The 22257-nt window shown below is 38.8% G+C and overlaps 1 protein-coding gene across 2 annotated transcripts in view; it reads left to right on the top strand.

The window, feature by feature from the left end:
- Window positions 1-406: 406 nt before the first annotated feature.
- LOC100352262 (non-histone chromosomal protein HMG-14-like) overlaps window positions 407-22257 on the top strand; it is a 34608-nt gene continuing 12757 nt past the window's right edge. Inside the window, exon 1 of one of the 2 annotated variants that reach the window (XM_070073856.1) lies at window positions 407-724. In XM_070073856.1, the coding sequence (XP_069929957.1) occupies window positions 662-724 (63 nt within the window). In that variant the 5' untranslated portion in view covers window positions 407-661. Of the gene's footprint in view, window positions 725-16389; window positions 16480-22257 lie in introns of those variants that run through there. The other variant, XM_051854545.2, reaches the window with a different exon arrangement.

The raw sequence follows: 22257 nt of genomic DNA, 5'->3' as shown, positions 1-22257 counted from the left end.
TAAAATAAGTAAATACATCTTTAAAAAAATTACAAACCCTTTTTCTCTCAGGTGTTGGCTGAAATGCAAAATAAATCGTTTTGACAGCCCTGGGCTTTCCCAGACAGGAATTCAAAAGGCACTGGGCTGTGCCAGGGACCCAGCCTTAAGCTACTTAGACACTATGTAAAAATGTGATTAAATCTCTTAATGCAGTGATTTGAAGTATTTGTGCCAGAAGTTTTTACAGTACTCAGCAGGCCATAAAGACAAAAGCTCAGGAGTGAAAATAGTGTATATCCTTTTCCTATGCAGGAACTCACCAATTCAGCCAGGACAGCAAATGCCTCTACTCTTTGGAGCCAAGCAGAGCTACCAACATGAGAGTTGGAATGGATTCTCCCATAGCAGTGGTTCTTAATCAGGAGTATTTTGCTTTCAAAGGAACAACTAACAATATCTGGAGACATTTTTGCTTGCCACATCTGAAGGAGAAAGACACCCTACCGGCTAGCATCTAGGAGGCAGAGACGGAAGATGCTGCCAACCATCCTATAATGCGCAACTCAGCCTCCACACAAATAATGCAGCTAAAAAAGACAAATGTTTCAACAGAAAAGTACTCTGCTTAGCCAAACTTCAGTCAAGACCCTAAACCATCTCGGAACCTGATCTCCCACTTATGACATCCAGTTTTAGCAAGCGAATGCTGCAAAGTCATTTCAACAAGAGCCCTTCATCTTTGGTAAGTGATCAGCCTGAAACTCTAACTGAATTTTTCACCCTTCACCACTGCCCAGGTGATGACAACTCCCCCTGTTCTGTCTTTAGTAAGAATCATGTTATATCAGTTAACCTCTTACTTATTCCTGAAGTTTTCTTTTAGTAATTTTCTTTCCACTGACTACCATCTGGCTTCTTTGCCATAAATTCTGGCTTTCTCATGCTTTATTAAGAGTCGACCCTGATCTATCTCCCATTTTACAAATCTCAGTACCATGGTCACTATGTGTATCATAGTGGTCCTAACTAAAATCTTCCTTACTATGTCTCCAGAAGTATTGCTGGATAATTTTGCTTAATAATAGAAGAGTTTTGTCAAATCAGATAAAAACTTTGATTTGATCAGTTTTAAATGGAAATTGAAAAGAACATGACTATTTTGTGATCCAGTATGAATTATATTCCAGGATATTATCTCAAGTAGACACCTGAACTAGAATTCAGAAGACAAGCACATCACTGTGTTCTTAAACCTGCATATTAGAAATACATGAAATTTTTAGACCTTAAATAAATTTTTTTTTAAAAAAAAGATGACAAGCACATGATAAAGTCTTCAAGCCAATCTTCCACTGAGGTGGTCCAGGCAACAAAAAAATAGGAAAATTAAGTCCATGAGGATGTCACAGTTTAACTGCAGACAGAAACATAAATAATTGGCTTAGTAAAGTATGACAAAACCTTTGATGTTAATATAGTAAAACAGAAAGAAACATAGAAAGAATAAGTGAACAATAGATGAAACAAAGGAATTCCCAAAGGAAAATATGTTTTAGATAGATCTTAAATAAAATATAATTTCAAAACAGTACAGAGGATAGCTAGAAGGCTAGAAAAGTACAAAGAAAGGACTTGTGTATTTGGGAATGGGATATGTTTCTATGATAGTAGTGAAACCTGACAGGATGATGAGAGAGAACATATGAAGATAGGGTAGACCCTTTGCATGCTTAGAAGTGGGGATGCTAAGAGAATAAGAAAATTAAAACCAGAGAAATAAATTATAAGTGCTAAACTGGCATAGTTAATGGAAAAGGAGAAGAGGAGGACAATGAAGTGTGATTCCCAATGCAAAATGATGGGTCTTGGGTCCCAGTTGGCTACATATCAAGAAATGGAAAAAGCCAAAAGTGTTCCTGGTGATTCTTATTGTGGTGAGTGAACATAAGTTTATTTAAGATTCAGAACTTAACCCTGCACCCCATGGGAGACCAGGAAAAGCACCTGGCTCCTGGCTCCTGCCATCGGATCAGCGCGGTGCGCCGGCCGCAGCGCACCGGCCGCAGCGCACCGGCCGCAGTGGGCATTGGAGGGTGAACCAACGGCAAAAAGGAAGACCTTTCTCTCTGTCTCTCTCTCTCACTGTCCACTCTGCCTGTCAAAAAAAAAAAAATAAAAAAAAAAGATTCAGAACTTCAAGGAAGAGAAAGAAATTGAGAGGGAAACACAGAAAACAAGAAACACATATTCATCAGGAGATACCTACTCACAAACATGCGTGCACCAGTATTTCAATACACAGATCTGAATTCTAAGAGCACAAATGACTAAAAATATTTATTTATAATATGGCTGTATATCACTAACTTACTGAGAATTTTTCAGCCAAGAATTGTGACTATTGTTCAGAAGTCTACCAAATACAACCTAAAGGAAATCGTGTCTAATTAGAGGATAAGCCTAGTGTTGCAGAAGTCTGCGGTTACTACAATTCTTTTTCTCAGCTGGGTTGGTGTCTTGTGTTCACAAAAAATGAGGAGCTCAGACAAAGAAGAGAGTGTAAAGCAGAGGTAGATTATTGAAATAAAGCAGAGAATTAAAGCAAAAGTGAAAGAAATAAAAAGTTCCAACAATGCCAAGAAGGATATTTGAAGGGAAGAGCCATTCAGGGATGACTGTCTAAGAGCTTTTATAGGCTATAAAAGAGATAAGTTCTTATGGCTGGTCCAAAAGAGGAACAGTTTTGATTGGTTGTTATGCTTAAGACTCAACAAAGACTTACATAAAACTTTCCCCAAGATGCACAAAATTCTTATAACCTGGATCTGTTACAATAGCACAGACAAATCTTGATTACAAAGACTAGCACATGACATCAACATTTTTCACAGAATCCAATTGCTTGACTTTTCTCAGGTCTTCTGGGACTCATCTCCAAATGCCAGGGGAATAACCTCCTGGTCCCTGTCTACCTAACCTGGATCTGTCTATCAGATTCTCATTCTATAGAGGTAACCCTAACTGCACTTAGGGAAAAGGGGTGATGAAGAATAGTTATCATCATTCTGGCTATTTTGAACTGGAGAAGGTCAATGTTGGAGACAACAGTTTGGATTCCTCCTCTAGAAATCTGTCCAGGGGTCCCTGGTAGAAGACCTATATTCATTCTATCTTCAGGACCATCTGAAGTCTTATAGCCTCTAGAAGAGAAGAGACAAAGCATGTATGAATGTAAGGAGACTTGCCATGGGCATGTCCCCCCAAACAAAGGGGACATTTGTAAACTCTCACTGTGCTGATACAGTCAACAGGGTAAAAATCAAGTAAAGTCTAGTCATGGCACCATACAGTTAGTGGAGGAAAGCAGGTAAACAATGAGATGAAAACAACTATCACCCTGAGAAGCAAGGGTGTCCCCCCAAATAGCTGCAGATTGATGTTGGAATTGGGGGAAGAAGGCTGGAGAGAAGTGCATGTAACAGATTTCCTTATCTTTTATAAAGAGAGGTTTGAGTTCTTTAGTGTCTTGTTAGGAGTATTCATGTTCCTTGGAGATGTTGAAGTTGTCTTCCAGGATCAAATATGAAGTTTGTTTAGTAACCCAGGCTTTCCCTCAGGAATAGTGGGTCCAGAATCCAATCCAGACAATTTTGCCACATTTGTAGTAGAAAGAATCACAGTAAGATGTCTTTTCCAAACCTCCTTTAAAGAGTTGGAAGGGTATTGACTGACACTGAGTCTCCTGGTGTATACTTAGGACTTCCCAATCACCTGGACTGTGACCCCAGATGATCATAAAGGGCCTGTTGGGATTTGCCAAATTCTGTGTTGGATGTGACTGTGTGTGAGGCCTGATTGTCCATTGGGAGATCATTAATAAGGAAAGGATGGCCATACAGCATTTCTAAAGGGCAAAAAATTAACTTTGAGGTGGTATTTCTGATATATACCAAGGCTATAGGCAGGAGAGGGATCCAGGGAAGGTGGGTTTTACTGAGATGTCTCTTGAGAATGCCATTAGCCTTTTCAACCTTCCTTAATGATTGGGGCCTCCAGGAACAATAGAGATGATATTGTACATCTAGTACCTTAGACAATCTCTGAGTGACACTCACATTGAAGGAGGGACCATTGTCACTTTATAGGCTTTTAGTAAAGCCTATAACAGAATGACTGTTTCACAGATCAACACCTTTACTATTTCCGTAGCCTTATCAGTCTACAAGGGAAGGCTTCTACCCAGTTAATGAAGGTGTCTACACATAACAAGCGGTGCTGAATATTTGTTGTTTTAGTCACTTGAGTAAAATCTAATTGCCAGTCCTGACCTGAGATAGCGTCCTTTAATTTAAGGGGTTGTTTATAAGACAATGTCACAGGCCCCCACAACCTGTTTTATAGTCCGCAGGTGATGCTTTCCCTTAAATAGCCTCTGATCCACCAGCTGAAAACTCTTATCCCACTACATGTAAAAAGCTTGATGGAGAATTTTTAGTGCCGTCCACCAGCAGGAGGAAGGCAGACATGTATTTCTTTCCTCAGACTGAAGCCATTCACTGGGCTGGAAACTAGAACCTCTAGAAAGTGCCCATTGATTCTCTGTGGAGAAGTATTGTAGCCTGATCTCTTGTAAGGAATTTTATCAAATCCAAGGATTCTCTAAAGTTTCAGGAGAGGGAATTTCTGGCTTCTGATTTGGCCACAAAAATATGCCAATCAGTTTCTCTTAGCTAGTTCATTGGTCACCTATTGGTGTCTCTTACAGTGTACAACTGCCACTTCCCAGAGAAGGAAAACCAAAGATAACAATTGATTCTTTTCTTAATGATATTTGATGGGGGACCCACTTGTTGTGAAGAAGTGCCTTTCTCTCCAAATAGCCACATGAGCAAGGTGAACTATGTGGACCTACTTAGAATCAATTTTAAGTATTTACACTTCTATCCTTGCTCAGTCCATTGGCTCTTGTCAGAACTAGCAACTCTGCCAATTGAGAACTCATGCCAGGGGGAAGATAAGAAACTGGGTCTTGGAAAACTAAATGATTTGCTAGAGCAAATAAAACTAAGTGGAAGAAACAGCTGGGATTTCAAACCAGGTTTTTGGGGCCAGTGCTGTGGCACAACAGGTTAATCCTCCACCTGTGGTGTTGGCATCACATATGGGCACTGGTTCTAGCCCTGGCTGCTCCTCTTCTGATGCAGCTCTTGGTTATGGCCTAGGAAAGCTGTAGAGGATGGCCAAGCCTTTGGGCCTCTGCATGCACATGGGAGCACATGGGAGACTTGGGAGAAGTTCCTGGCTCCTGGCTTCAGATTGGCCCAGCTCTGGCCATTGCAGACATTTGGCAAGTGAACCAGCAGATGGAAGACCTTTCTCTCTGTCTCCCTCTCATTGTCTGTAACTCTACCTCTCAAATAAATAAAATATTTTAAAAAAACAATTTTTAATGTCATGAAATCTACAATGCTACCTTATTTGCTAATTATATCCATTTAGAATGTTTGTGTTGAAATGAAACATGCGTTTTTATTTAGTTAGACTTACCAAAGCTTTCAACACAATTGACACTTCCTTTCTTAAAGTTCTTTCCTTCCTTGACTTCAATTAAGCTACATTTTCTTGGTTTCCCTCCTTTTTATTTGGCTACTTCCCTCTCTTTATCCAGGTTTTTTCCTTTCTGGGTACTAAAGATTGGAGTGTTACAGGGACTGTTGCATAATTATAAAAGTTCCTAGGCCTTTAGGTTGTCTATTATGACTTTTAACTCGCATTAGGTCTCCAGCTTTAAGGGATATGGTTTTTGATGGGAAGAACAGGGATCCTTATGATAAACCCATGATAGCTAGGCAGTTATTGCTCAGCCAAAATTTCCCTGGGCTGCCAAAATCCCTGGATTATTAACTATCTCAATTAAGGAAAGCATAGGATCTGAACAGGATCCATGAGAACGTAGGTTCCCATCTAGACTAAGGGACATCTCCCTAGAAGGGCTGCTGGGCTTTCCAGCAGGATCAGGTAGGCATGAGTAAAAACAAGTTATTCCAATTACAGCTTAGAGAATGGGCAACATATCTAAGTAAAGGCTTTACTGAGCCACCACTCATAGTCATACCAAGGGAAAAGAGAGGAGACCCAGATTTGAGAAAAGGTTGAAAAGGTGGCTCTACTTTCTAAGAGTAGCTCTACTCCCTTCCTTTCAATGGTTAGGACCAATGTTGACAGTCTGGGTGGTAGAAGCCTTTGGAAAAAACCCTGGGCCAGTTGAGTCCTGTTGGGTTACCCAAGGAAGGGGCCCCAACCCCATGGTTCTTGGTCTCTAGGGGAAGTCAACCCTCCAGTGATCCCCTCTTCAAATAGGACAGGACCAGGTGGTTTTCCTGGGTGAAAAGAATGTGAACATTCCCAGGGAACACTTGGGAGACTCCTGGGGATCCTAAGATTGGTATGGCTATAATGTTACTAGCAGGGCTGTGACTTTTTTCTTATTCCTTCTCTTATTATTTGGTCTCCTTTGGGTCCTGATTGTAAAAGATAGAAGTCTTGACCTTCAGGAACTTTGTACTCCCAGGTCCAGCGGCCAGTTTTTTTGGAGTCTTCTGATATCTGAAGCCAATGTAGAGATGAACTTATCCTACAAGATGGCCTGTCCTTCAGTTGAATTGGAAGATAGGAAAGTATGCTTGACTGATGGCTCTTTCAATGTCTCTAGGAAGGCAGAGTCTTCTCCTTAGGGCCCCATCTATCATGGGCAGCTTGGAGTAGCAGAAGGGTTCAGTCTTTACCTCATGGATGCAAGTAGGCTATCTTTGAGCTAATTGTTTGCTAAAGTGACAGTTTTAAGGAACTAAAACTGTGTTAGCATTTTTTTTTCTTTAAGGACTGACGATCCCTATTTAAAGAACCTGACCTGCTCGCTGAGTCTGCCAAACTGAGCAGGACAAAAATGCCATTAACCTTTTTATTTTTTATTTTTTTTCTACTCTTTAACCAGCCATTGCTGCACAGCCAGAATGATGCATGTATTCACCCATCTCATGTCTACGGGGCAGATCCCTCTCCCTGATGTGTGTGCTACACCCAGGGGTAGAGAGTCCCCATGCGTTTCTTGCTTCATCCCCTATGCAGATGGTGATATTTCTACTGGGGCTTTTAACATTTATTACCAGGGTGTGTTAGGTGGAGGAGGGTTGTGAGCAAGGATGGGAGAGTGGTAGGAGCAGGCAGCCAACTTCTTTCTCCAGTGCTGACCTGGCCACAGTCAAAACACTGGGCATGATAGAAAGAACATTTGTCTCCACTATATCACACAACCAATGTAACATGCAGGACAAGATCTGTCCAATATAAAGCCATGGGGGATGGGTCCATTCTGGAATCATGTCCCATTAACCATGGAGAACAAAACAGCAGATCTTTACATAGGCACAACATAAATTCGGAATCATTTTATAATCCATCAATGTATTTTACACCATCTACATTATTTCAGTTATTATCTTTCCCAATTGAAAGCCTTATCTTTTGAGAGTTCTAGGGATCCAACTGGAAACCTTAAAGTCAAAAGACTCAGTTTAGAGCTTTAAGCATAAGAATTGTAAGAGGTTTAAGACATTTGGTCAAAAAAAGTAGTAATTATACAATTAACCTGAGTATTTTAATCAAAGATCTTGGCCTGATCAATTAAGATAATTGGCTAGGGGTCAGCACTGTGGTGCAGAGGGTTAACGCCCTGGACTGAAGTGCTGGCATCCCATATGGGCACCAGTTGGAGACCTGGCTGCTCCACTTCTGATCCAGCATTCTGCTATGGCCTGGGATAGCAGTAGAAGATGGCCCAAGCCCTTGGGCCCCTGCACCCATATAGGAGACCCAGAGGAGGCTCCTGGCTCCTGGCTTCAGATCGGCGCAGCTCCGGCCGTTGTCGCCAATTGGGGAGTGAACTATCAGATGGAAAACCTCTCTCTCTCTCTCTCTCTCTCTTTCTCTCTCTGCCTCTCCTCTCTCTGTGTAACTCTGGCTTTCAAATAAATAAATAAATCTTAAAAAAAGATAATTGGCTAAAAAGCCCATGAGAGTTTCTCAGGCATGGAGAGCCAAGACACTGTGGCAAAAAAATGACCGAAATGAAAGATCTCTGTGAGTGAGACCCCAGAGGAAAGAACAGGCCATCAAAGAAGGAGGTACCTTTCTCTGAAGGGAGGGGAGAACTTCCACTTTGACTATGGCCTTGTCTAAATAAGATCAGAGTTAGCAAACTCAAAAGGCTTCCATAGCCTTGGCAGCTTATGACAAGAGCCTCGGGTGATTACTGATATCATAAATAAGAGTGCCAATTGTTAAATCAACAATGGGAGTCACTGTGCACTTACTCCCCATGTAGGATCTCTGTCCTTAATGTGTTGTACTATGTGAATAAATGGTAAAACTAGTATTCAAATAGTGCCCTATACTTTGTGTTTCTGTGTGGGTGCAATCTGTTGAAATCTTTACTTAGTATATACTAAGTTGATCCTTTGTATATAAATATAATTAAAAATGAATCTTAATGAAGAATGGCATGGGAGAGGGAGTAGGAAATGGGGTGGTTTGTGGGTGGGAGGGTGGTTATGGGGGGAAAAGCGCTATAATCCAGAAGTTGTACTTTTGTAATTTATACTTATTAAATAAAAGTTTTCTTAAAAAAGAATTAAGATAATTGCTCAATTAATAGTCAGATAAGCCTAAGCTCTCCCAAGCAACAGAGAATTAGATAATCCTGTCGTCAAGAGATGAAGAAAAAGTCATAAACAAAATGTAAACTAGAAAGAAGAGAGAAAAAAAATTATCAGGTTGAAAAGGGTTGATTAAGGCTTCTGTCCTGGTAACTTAGATGGAGAAACCTGCCCAGCCAGCCATAGGCAGAGGCATTCCCCACTCCCTTTCTGACATTTGAGACTGACTGAGGATGTGTAGGAAGGGGAGAAGGTGAGGAATACAGATATTAGTCTAATACCCTAACAGGCAGTCAGAGCCTACAGGCAACACTAGAGAGCCACAATTGTATGAGGAATATCTAAAGAACTTTTGTAACAATAATGTCTAGAAAAACAACTCAATTTTAAAAGTGGGTAATAGATTTGAACTCACGATTCATGCTCTAAGAATTTCCAAGCAAGACAGTCATGAAGAGTTGTTCCACCTCACTTATTATCAGGAAAGTACAAATTATAACCACTATGTACCCAATAGAATGTCTAAAATTAAAAGGATTTATAGTACCAAGCGTTTAAAAGTATTTGAGAAACTGGAACTCTCACACATTTCTTGTGGAACTGAACAGTGGAGACAGAGTACACTTGTAAAAACAATTTTGCAGTTTGAATTGAGCCAATTATTAATAGCTATGTATATACTCCAGAGAAATAAAAACACATATCCATACATTCCTATATACAAGTGCTCATAAAAACTACTGATAATAGTGGAAAACCTAGAATAATCAAATGTACATCACCTACTGAATAAATAAATTCAGGATATATCTATATCATAGAATAATACTGGTTGGCCGGCGCCGCAGCTCAATAGGCTAATCCTCCACCTAGCGGCGCCGGCACACCAGGTTCTAGTCCCAGTCGGGGCACCGGATTCTGTCCCGGTTGCCCCACTTCCAGTCCAGCTCTCTGCTGTGGCCTGGGAGTGCAGTGGAGGATGGCCCAGGTGCTTGGGCCCTGCATCTGCATGGGAGACCAGGAGAAGCACCTGGCTCCTGCCATTGGATCAGCGCGGCGCACCGGCCGCGACAGCCATTGGAGAGTGAACCAACGGCAAAACGAAGGCCTTTCTCTCTGTCTCTCTCTCTCTCTCACTGTCCACTCTGCCTGTCAAAAAAAAAAAAAAAAGAATATTACTGGTAGGAATAATTATATATGTAATAACATGCATACATATTTTAAGTATTATGGCAAGTGATGGCTGCTATAGACAAAAGACTATAATGTTTGATAATGTATGAAATCTCTAACAAGCAAAGCTTTGGTAATATAAAGTAGGCCAGTGTTTACTTAAGCCCTGGGTTGGGAGACAAGAATCTGTACAAAGGATTATAAAAGAACTTTTATGTAGTGAGGAAAATATTCTATATATTTACTGTGGTGGTAGTTGCATGACTGCTGTTAACCATCAAAACTCAAGAAGCAGTGTCCTTGAAATGAGTGAATTATTTTTTAACTTTTATTTAATAAATATAAATTTTCAAAGTACAGCTTATGGATTACAACAGCTTCCCCCCCCCCCCCATAACTTCCCTTCCACCCACAACCATTCCATCTCCCGCTCCTGAAATAAGTGAATTTTATTTTCTATAAATTGTACCTTGTTAAGCTGGGCAAAAAGTAAAAAGGAAGGGAGGCAGCAGAGAAGGAGTATCTAACAAACGTGTGGATCCAGTCTAGAGAGCTTCAGGCCTTCCTCTGCATAAGATAAGTTACTTAAAGTACAAGAGGTGATAAAGATGGACAGACTCAGTTTACAAGCATATTTTAGAGGAACTATAGAAATGATGTACCCAATGGGAAAATAACTTTGTTTATCACGATCATTGTCTCTGTTCTCTTCTGCTGAATTTCTTATAAATATCAAAGCAAGAAATGGCTTCCAGGTTAATATTAAATCACGAGGATGTTTGTGAGATTCTTTTTTCTTAAGACTTCAGAATAATGGAAGACAATGCCAATTAGTCCTTTCAACAAGAGAGAAAAAAGGGCATGTAAGTTTCTTAATGCAAGAAGCCTCTTTGGGAAAGAATTGTCAGAATTGACGAGATCTCGAGGCCCAATCCTTTCCAAGGGGAGAAGGCAGGCTGAAAGTACATTTCAATTATAAACACAAGCCATGCCAAACTGAAAAATGAAGTCTGCTTAAAAGGCAGAGCACGGTGGTCTTTTTACTTTCTACTTGTTGAATATTATGGTTAGTGGTGCATTAAGCTTATAATTATGCAGTATTTTGAAATTACTGAAATTATGTTATTGCAAAAATTAAAGGCAAAGAAGAAAGATCCATAGAGAATAAACTGAAGTTCACTGGAGCAAAAAAAGGACCCTAACCAAGAACATTCCTTACCTAGCTAGATTTCAGAACTGATGGATAAAAAAGTGACCACTGTGTGCCCTCTATCACTTTCATTTTTGCATGAGAGTGCCTGATACAGTTTCTAGGTTACTATGTGGACATTTTATATTGAATGGGCTACTGGTGATGGTATGGGATCAGAAGTATAACTTGACTCTTTTGTCCTCTTGTCTCTTGGATTAAGAAGCCACACAGGAGAAACTACAGCCTCACCTATGAGGAATCTGACTTCTGGTTAAAACCTATATATGATTTTTCAGATTGACTACGTGCAGTTACAAAGATTTTGTTTGACAGGGGAAACTATGCCTTTCCCACAACAGTCCTGGTGCACCATTCATGAATTGCATTCTTTAGATAGATAATCAAGGACTAGGGACTCTCAGTCAGTCATGTTGTGTGTCTGGAATGTGGTTTTAAGACAAGCAGATTTGGTTTTCAACATGTCACTGAACAACTCAGAGTTTATACCTCCTTTACACAAAACAGTGGTGAGAAATACACAAGAAACATCAACTAGCCTGTGATGGCAGTCAGGCTACAAGAGGTATTTGCCTTTGTGTCTGTGGCAGCATCAGACACCCAGAGAGGCACCCACACATCTGCAAATTGCTACAGTTCGCCATGTCCTCACCACCCCAAGTTGCTCACATGAGCTTACAGATAAAAGTGGCCGGACCAAACAATTACATAACAGGGCTATGGCAGTTCCAGGTCTGCCGGGTGCCGTGACACTGGTTATCACAGAGGCACAGAGATAAGAGGGCATAAAGGTGTGAGAACTTGATAAACTTTCTCACATTTACCCAACACACGCTGTTATGCATGTTTGTCTTCTGAGCTTGGTCATCTGAGACCTTAGGCTATGGTCTTCTTCAAGCACCTCTTCTAGAACAACTTTATTGGAGGAAGGAACATCAGAGAACTCTGAAGACACTTTTGTTCAGCTCAAACCAGTACTCAGAACTTCCAATCCTATCCCTTCCCTGTACTCATGGGCCCTAGAATCCTTTTTGTTCAGGACACTCTAGACAGTGAGATGACTTGACTTTGAGTTGATTCACCTGCTCCTCAATCAGTGCATCATTCTTTGGGGTAAAACTGGGACAGGAGGAGTCTGTACTTTATTTTGCATTGTTATGTTCAGTTTTGGCATTTTGCTTTAATCAACTACTTCAATACCTGGCAGTTCATGTGTCTCTCTCTATTTCAGCTGAACTCTCCTTTTTTTTTTTTTTTTTTTTTTTTTTTTTTTTTTTTTTTTTTTTTTTTTTACAGGCAGAGTGGACAGTGAGAGAGAGAGACAGAGAGAAAGGTCTTCCTTTGCCGTTGGTTCACCCTCCAATGGCCACCGCGGCCGGCGCACTGCGACCGGCGCACCGCGCGGATCAGAAGCCAGGAGCCAACTGCTTCTCCTAGTCTCCCATGGGGGTGCAGGGCCCAAGTACTTGGGTCATCCTCCACTGCACTCCCAGGCCACAGCAGAGAGCTGGACTGGAACAACTTATATCCAGACTTGGCTAAATTCATTCATCTCTGGACTTTAGACCTGATACCTTAACAAAAGGAGAATTGTGAGGGGAGAGTTGGATGTCTTGCATGTGGGAAGGATAAGGAAAGATTGCAAAGACAGGAACATAATGTGTTACATCCCGGAATCTTTGCCTCATTTCAATGTGACCTTGCCACTCCTCCTACCAATGTTTGTTTATGTTATTTCTACCCGGGAAATCTGATCTATGTTGTGTCTTGTTTTGAGCGATAGAATGCACCAGAAGGTGGAGTTCTTAGCCCAGATCCCAAAAGATCTTACAGTTGGCTTTACAGGTAAAGATTGAGAAGGGGGAAAGCCTGAGAGTTGGAGAAAGCAGCAGGAGGAAGGGAAAAGAAAGTCACCAGTTATAACAAATGTGATGTTTTAGTTCATGTGAATGAGGAAGTTGCTGGACTAATGCTGGCTAATCAGAGTTAAGCCTTGCAAGATATAGGATGCTAGTGGCCACAGTTTATGACCTAGAAATTCAAAGAAGATAAACAGGAGGAGCCAGATGGTAGGGCAAGGACCAATGCAGAAATATGTTCAAAAAATCAAACTCAAGCTTAATTATCAGAACTGACTGTCAAAGGCAGTTTGGTCATGTCCTTTGTGAGTGATTATGGGCCAGGGGTTTAGCAGACAGTAAGCTGAGGCTAATGGCCCTAAAAGTTAACAGAGTGATGCAGTTGATATGGTACTGTTCACTCCAGCAGTAGCAAAATTGCTTTTCTATGGAACACATTTTACTGTTAACATTCAAAAGTGACTTTATCCTTTAACTCAGCTACTCAGGAGTAAAGTCATAGTCTTGTGCTTTCTAAGAATTTAAATTTACATAGAGTTAATCTTTCCACTATAAAATATAAAGGAACCAGATCTTCAATTACAAAGAGAAATCCAAGAATCCAGAGGGTAGTCATAAATATGAAAATTTAGTGACTTGATTCATAAATATATTGAGTTGTTTACATTATAATGATCTCTAACAATATTTCTTAATAATGAGAATATATTACATATAATATATAATATACATATGTCTCTAGATTTTAACTAACTTAAAATACATTAATGAAAACATTAGCATATTAATGAAAATATATCACATTTAATAATTCATATTTTAATTAACTAATTTGAGATTATTATATATCTATATTATAATAATCCCAAATTATGTTAATGTGTTGGAAATTTTTGAGAGAATGACAGACTATAAACACATAAGTACATAAATAGATATAAATATATATGTATATATACATACGTATCAGAGAAATGTGTTCACCTTTTAATTCATTCGGGAAAATTAGTGATTTTGATCTTAGGGATTATTAAAGAAGCTACAGATAAGTAAAGAAATAAATACATTTATAGATGGGTATGACTGAAAGATACATAGACACATATATTTAATATGCATTATTTGATTTTTAAGCATTCTTGATATTAATGCAGAAAGTGCATGAGAATGATGACAGAGAAAGACCTGAATTTTTCCCAGAGTGAATTCAGCATCCCTAGTGATCTGGCTGCTCCAGATAGTAGAGAGCCGTGAACTGTCACTTTTTGTTTCTAGTCATTCAAAGCATCAGGCAGCTGCAGGGCTGCCCAGTATGTTTTCCTCACCCAATTCTTAATAGCTGTCAAAAGGAGCATGATTCTGAAAGAGAAAAACATTTGAACGCAAACCTATGCCACTGAGATTTACTGTGTGCCTGAAACATCAAACTGCTTTTCATGTTATTTGCTAGGACCAAATGGTCCTAAAAAAAAATGGGCAAAGTGAAACTGTGTATTCTTAGAATCATATGAATATGAAAGACACAAAGAATAAAGTCGTCCTTACCCAAGAGAAATCAGACACTGAAGAATGAGAAATGGCACCCCCTCAACATATAGGGAAGGAGCAATAATATGTCATGTCTAGAGTCTTTTAAGAGAGAACAGGCTGAAAAGCAGTGTATTCCAGGGAGCAGTAGACTTTAATGAAATGGCACTGTGTTGCTGTTGTTATTATTTTATTTTAGTAGCTGAAAAAATGTCTCAGAACTACATGTGCTTTTTTGACTATTACAGACCAGGGGCATTTATATCAGAAAACACATTGTGTTGAAAATCTGCACAGAAGATCAGGGGAAAAACAACTCCCTTTTGTAGCTACAAGGTGGAAGAGGGTTGTAGTATAAGAACTTTTCTAGAAATGCTCATTTGAGCTATTCTAACTACCAAAGCATCTTACGGTTAAGCCCTACTTACAGGTAGCAGCATAGATACCATAGCCCATATAAAATGGTGGGGAAATTCTGTTGTTACAAAACTGTATCACCTAGCACTTCATTTACTTCTCTGTATTTCCTAATAAACACTTTGAAAGCAGTGAGCCTAATTCAAGTGTCTTTATATCCTGAATACCCAAGACAGTGTTTGGCCACAGATGGAAAATACCCAATAAAATTTTAATCAAATAATCAGTTAATTCTCTGGTTTTCCATTGCATATGGACTGATGATTATTGGAAAGGTGTAACTCAGCAACTGATTTTGTTGCTTTTAGTGGAGCTTGAAAAAGCTTTTGCAATCACGGTGATTGAAACTAATGGCTCTGTAATGTGATTACACATTACATTTACCTGGGTACCCTTTCTCCTTCATCAGCATCAATACTAGTATAATTTAAATCAGCTAGTCTAGACAGAATATTGTTCTTGCAGCCACAGTAATGGACAAAATAGGTTTTAATGAAGATATGGCGCCTCGTGCAAAAGGGAGTTCAAAGTCTTTTAAATTGGCAGACCAGGTAACTCATTTGAAAGGAGGGATCCTATTAACTCTTCTCATCATGCCTAACACAGTGCTTGGCAAAGAGTAGGTACTCAGTGTATCATATTTAATACCACATGGAAAACTTTTTCTCCCAAGGAAACAGGAACATACCTGAGAATGAATTTGAAAGTGTTAGACAATAGAAAGCTAGTCTAAACTGCTTACAGCAATAATGAATTTACTAAGTAGGTTATTGACTGTTAGTATGCCACACATCTTATGCTTTTTTAAAAAAATTAATTTATTTGAAAGGTAGACTAACAGAGAAACAGAGGGAGAAACAGAGAGAGAGACCTTCTATCTGTTGTTTCACTACCTAAATGGCTACAACAGCCAAAGCTGGTCCAGAGTGGAGCCAGGAGCTCCATCTAGGTCACTAATCTGGCAGCAGAGGCACAAACACTTGTAGCATCTTCCACTGCTTTCCCAGGTGCATTACTGAGGAACTAGATAAGAAGTGGAGCAGCTGGAACTTGAATTGGCACCACAATGCCAACCCATTTCTATATTTTTGTATGTCTAGTATGTAGCATAGTTCCTGGCACATTGGAGCTACTCAGATATAAAGGAAATAAATAAATGAATCTAGATAGAATGAAGGAATAATATGGTAATCTCTTCTTTCATAATGTCAAGGAAGTGATATGTGTGTGAACAAAGAAAACATCATACATTTTCAATTTCTCTGCCAAAGTTACATTTTATTCTTCTAAACTCCTTTTTTCTTTGAGATAACCCAATGTCAATCACTTATTTAGAATGAAAGTTTTTTTTACGTAATCCAACAAAAATGTTTAATTGCACAGGTATTTTGACCTAAAAATTTTGAAAGATTATATTTTTTCCAGGATTTCTGCTTTGATGGTTGTAATATGCCACCAGCTTTGAAAGTCAATAGGGCCAGCTGTAATGGAATAAATTCAATCAGCCCTAAGAAAGAGAAATATGGAACTTTTCCTACTATTTCTTACTTTTCACTTTGAGACTTCATGCTTAGAAGTGTGCCATCTGCTGAAAAAGGTAGGTTTGCTCCATTTCAAAGCAATGACCTAAAGAACTAAAAGTGATTTGATCAATGTTACTATTGAAAATGACTTAAGGGAAGGAATTTGAACTGATTTCCAGCACTGTGTCACTCTACTGTGCCTTGCTCAGTGTCCACATTCAAAAACCAATAAAGTAAGTACTTACATGAGTTTGAGAAGTAACAGAGCTTCTCCAAGAACCAAGATTCAGGTCACAAGTTCAATATCCTCTCAAAAGATTTTTCAGTTAAAAAAAAATGGTACCAAGCAGTCCTACATGTTCAGCTGCAGAAATCAATCATTACCACTGTTTCCATGTAATGGCACATGATAGGATGGGGGTCATGCTCCTGTATGATTGCTCACAACTGTGGTCCACACAACTTGGATAATAGAAACTCAACAGGGTTTAACTCAGAAGAATGAATTATTTTTGTAGTCAAAAGGAATATCTGTCAGAGCAAGCCCTTTTTTCTCAGTTCATTATCCCGGGTAACCTCTGACCAATGGAAATGTGGGTCCCTTGGGGAGCTGAGAAGATGAAACTCATCTCACCTGATGTTTAATGCTTGTTTCTGAGGACAGTCAAAGGATGTGAGTTTGGACATGTATTGAGCTGGCAGTTTCCCTTACAGGTTGAATGTATTTATAAAGTTGAGGTCAGCAGCAGCAAAAGCAATCCTCATATGAAGTTTATTTTTGATATCCCAAAGGTATCTGTTGGAAGGAAACAAGTATTTCCAAACAAAATTCTGATCTTTCTAGTTATATATGTAACCAAGTTTCTAATCTTGTAATCCTATGAGTTTTTCTCCTGGACTATTATGTTATTAGTGCCGTTAAAATGTTTGTTCTACATGTTTTTCACTTTAAGTGTGTTTTCATTTCAAAATTGAGTTATCAAAGTAATTCATACACAAAGCAATTTGGGGGGTATTTTTAAAATTTATTTATTTATTTGAAAGGCAGAGTTACAGAGAGAAAGGAGAGACAGAGTGAGAGATCTTTTATCCGCAGATTCACTCCTCTAATGGCCACAGTGGCTGAAGTCACTGAAGCCAGGGGCTTCTTTCAGGTCTCCTGTGGGTAAAGGGGTCCAAGGGCTTGGATCACCTTCCATTGATTTCCCAGGCCCAGAGACAGCAGGGAGATGGATTGGCAGTGGAGTGGCTGGGACACAAACTGGTGCCCATATGGGATGCTGCCACTGCAGGCCATGGCTTAATCCCCTGTGCCACTGGCCCCTCTTTTTGGTTTTTATTTCAGACAAATATGAAGGAAATTAAAAAATTGTGGAAAAGGTTATTAAAACATAATTTTATTTTGGTGCAAAAAAATTGAAATCCTGGTGTTAGGGTTGTGATTCAGTGAGCTAAGCCACTGCCTGAAATGCTAGCAATCCCATATAAGCACTGATTTAAGTCCCAGATGCTATACTTCTGATCCAGCTTCCTGTTTAATGCGCCTGGGAAAACAACAGACTATGACCTGAGTGCATGTGCCCCTGCCACCCACATGAGACTCCCTGAAGGAATTCCAGGCTCCTGACTTTGTCCTGGACCAGTCCTGAATGGTGTGGCCATTTGGGTAGTGAACTGGCAGACAGAAAATCTCCCTTCCCCTGTATCCTCTCTCTGTAATTTTTCCCTTAGAAAAATCTCTTTAAAATATCAAATTTCATACATACCAGGGGTCTTGAAAAAGTTAATGAAAATGAATATTATGAAAAAATTATGCATGAATTTCATAAAATCTTATCTTATAGCCCAGTTTTCCCAGAAACTCTTTGAAGTATCTTCATACTGCTAAGAGAAAGCAAAAAAACCTGTCGCTACTATACTACTTCTCCTTTCACCTTGCCTTAAAATCAATCCTCTTCCCACAAATCTTGTACTTTGAGATATTTCAGCTGTTTCTTCTGTATTTTTACAACCATCAGACATTCAGTAATTTCTACCAATGATGCCAATATCCAGCAAAGACAATACTTAGTCTCCACTTTGGACATAAAGTATTCTAACTAGACACACAGGCTATGATGATCATTTTGGGCTTCAGTAAGTGTTACTAGACATTTCATGCAAGCAAAGCACCTTTATAGTCTCTTGTCCTCTACAGTCTGTGCTAAAGTTCAACTTAGTTAAGATTTATTTTCTACTGTCTGATTGCCATAGAGAGAGTTCACCTCTTGCCAAGCACCACAGTAATGGCTATAGCCAGGTTTCATGTCAATTCACTTTGCTTTAATGTTCAGGCAGTGAATCAGGGCTGGGGGCCATTGTGCTAAAAACACATACAGCTACAAACATAAGGCTTGGAACCTGACTTTATGAACACTCAAGTGGTAATAGATTGTTCTTTCCAAACAAGAGAGGAAAAACAGAACAGCGAGAGAAGCCAAGATTCTGCCATGTCATTGCACTGTTGGATCTTAAGCCATGATCATACCTGGGACGGGCTGATGCTTACCTAGTCATGCAGCATGAAAGCTCCTAAGCCTAGATCCTTCTCCTCAAATCTGACATCCAGCAGTGTTGAATATATTTGAGCTTCTCAAGGTGATAATAGATAAGAGAATCGCCTCATATCCCAATAGCTACCATCTACAGAAGTTCACCCCAAAAATGCTGACTTGGAGGACCTGGTGTGTATGTTGTCAGACAATTGAAACTAATTGTTCTTCATATACATATAGAAGTGCCACCTACTATTCTAACTGCCTCAGTAGGTTTTTAGGTCTTTCACTCTTCCTATATTGCAGCCCTCCTTAAACCTTGAGAATTAGGAATGAGAACACTGTCATTGTTCTATGCATAAAATCTACCTGTTTTCTTAATTTGTCTTTGAACCTAATTCATTCTTTGTCTTTTCCTCTATGCCATAATGTGATGATAATGTTGATGATGATGATAATAACGATGAGTCAAGCAAATGTCTCACTCTTTGCCTTCAATAATAGAATACAGTGAAGATAGTTTGATAATTATATCATGAGCCTGAAGAATTTTAAAGATAAGGAACTTCTTGTGCAACTTTTGGTGATGTTTAAAGGAAAATAATTCATAGCCGTATCTGTTTAGTCTTCCAAATTGTTCATGTAGATGACAATGAAGCTCCAGTTACTTTGAGATATTGTCGTCAACAACTAGATTGGTTGTATTAACATAGGAATGAGAAAATATCATAGTTCTAAATATTTTGGAAAACATCATGCTGAGTGAACTAAGCAAGTCCCAGAGGGACAAATATCATATGTTCTCCCTGATCGGTGACAACTAACCAAGCAGCAAAAAGAAAACCTGTTGAAGTGAAATGGACACTATGAGAGACAGTGACTTGATCGGCCCTTGTCCTGATTGTTGATGTACAATTTAATACTTTATCCCTTTTAGTATTTTTTTTGTTCTACTTAATACTATTGGTTGAACTCTATAATTAAAACACAATGATTCTTAGGTGTTTAAATATAACAGAAAAGTGATCTATGTTAAATGTAAGAGTGGGAATAACAGAGGGAAGAGATGTACAATTTGGGACATGCTCAAGCTGACTTGCCCCAAATGGTAGAGTTAGAAATGTGCCAGGGGATTCCAATTCAATCCCATCAAGGTTGCATGTACCAATGCCACCTCACTAGTCAAAGTGATCAGTTTAATTTTACAATTTATCATAATGATAGGATTAAGTGCCAAAGGAATTACATACACAAGACTAGTGTCTGCTAATACTAACTGATAGAATAAAAAAGGGAGAGAACGATCCAATATGGGAAGTGGGATACACAGCAGACTCATAGAATGGCAGATGTCCTAAATAGCACTCTGGCCTCAGAATCAGCCCTTAAGACATTCGGATCTGGCTGAAGAGCCCATGAGAGTATTTCAGGCATGGAAAGCCAAGGCACTCTGGCAAAAGAAAAAAAGAGGACCTAAATGAAAGATCTCTGCAAGTGAGATCCTAGTAGAAAGAACAGGCCATCAAAAAGGAGGTACCTTTCTCTGAAGGGAGGAGAGAACTTCCACTTTGACTATGACCTTGTCTAAATAAGATCAATGTCCACGAACTCAAAAGGCTTCCATAGCCTTGGCAACTCATGACAAGAGCCTAGGGAGATTACTGACACCATAAACAAGAGCAATTTGTTAAGTCAACAACAGGAGTTGCTGTGCACTTACTCACCATGTAGGATCTCCGTTCTTAATGTGTTTTTCAGTGTGAATTAATGCTATAACTAGTACTCAAACAGTACTTTACACTTTGTGTTTCGGTGTGGGTGCAAACTGTTGAAATCTTTACTAAATACATACTAAATTGATCTGTATATAAAGATAATTGAAAATGAAACTTGATGTGAATGGAATGGGAGAGGGAGCGGGAGTCGGGAAGGTTTTGGATGGGAGGGAAGTTATGGGGGGGAAAAGCCATTGTAATTCATAAGCTGTACTTTGGAAATTTATATTTACTAAATAAAAGTTAAAAAAAGAAAAAAATTATTTTGAAATAAATTAAGCAAAATAACTCACAAAAAGATGCTATAGAATACTAGGACAAACAAGGGACTAAATATGATAAGAATTGAATTCAAGTCATCAGTCTAGCCCAGCAATGCTAGGGAAGAAAACAGGTGCAGGGTATTTCAAATAACTTATTTTTACTAAAAATTAGTCATTAGAACTTTGATTATGCTATCTAACATAATAATATGGTATTAGTCATAATAAAGATACTAAAGTTTTGAAAGTTTGATATTTTTGTATAAGATAGAATTTCTTGAATTTTAACCTCTTATTCACTATAACTCACTTCTTGCTGATATGCTGTACCTAGTGGAATAAATTGTACTACTCTCACCCATACTTTTGTTCATGCCTTCAAAACCTTTATAATATTGTATTTTAATCACAATCAGCAGCCTCAAATGGGTCACCAGACTCTATGGAACTTACATCATTTCTCTAGTCACTCCCTTATTTCTTTCCCCAACATTGACTATAGCAAACTTTTTACATGTCTTCAAACCTCCTCTTTCCTTGACTTCCTACTTCATTTGTGGTAAGGAAATAAATTAGGTTGAAAAATTGAAAAATAAGTTAATGAATTACATTCAAAAGCTATACTAATGGGGTATAGAAAGTGACTTAAAGTTCTAAGTTCTGGATTAGATTCCTTATGTGGAGATAGGGAAGGTGTTGGGCTTTTGTCAAATTTAACTTCTGTCTGTTCTCTATATATCAAAAGGGTTCTCTATGCCATTCTTTTGTTCTTTTTGGACACATCTCCAGACTGGTACATTATTCCCAGTAGCCAAAACCCCACTGTTTTTCAGTGTCCAACTGAAATGTCACCACTATCATCACTTTCTTGAGCAACTAGCATTAGCCTTCCCTTACTCTGAGTTGTCATAGAATCTTACCTTTGTCTCACAGCAATTAATACTTTCTAACTCTAATATATTAATATTTATCATTATAAATTTAATGCAATACAGTTTTTTCATACTATTTGTTGAACTCTTTACATAGGATAAAATTAATCTTATGTGTATAAAGTTAATTGAGAGTAGATCTTAGTAAAAAATAAGAATGGGAGTAGCAGAGGGAGGAGAAAGAATGGGATTGTGTGTGGGAGGGCAGTAGGGTGGGAAGAATCACTATGTTCCTAAAGTTGTATTAATGAAATGCATGAAGTTTGTATACCTTAAATAAAAGTTACTTTTATTAAAAAAAGTGTTTCCTCTGCAGCGAAGGTAGAATTAAATAACACGTTGCTTCTT

This window comes from Oryctolagus cuniculus, chromosome 5 (assembly GCF_964237555.1).
Source record: "Oryctolagus cuniculus chromosome 5, mOryCun1.1, whole genome shotgun sequence".
In the NCBI taxonomy this organism is placed as follows: Eukaryota; Metazoa; Chordata; class Mammalia; order Lagomorpha; family Leporidae; genus Oryctolagus; species Oryctolagus cuniculus.
Note: the sequence above shows the minus strand (reverse complement) of the source record. Positions and strands in the feature narration are given on the sequence as shown.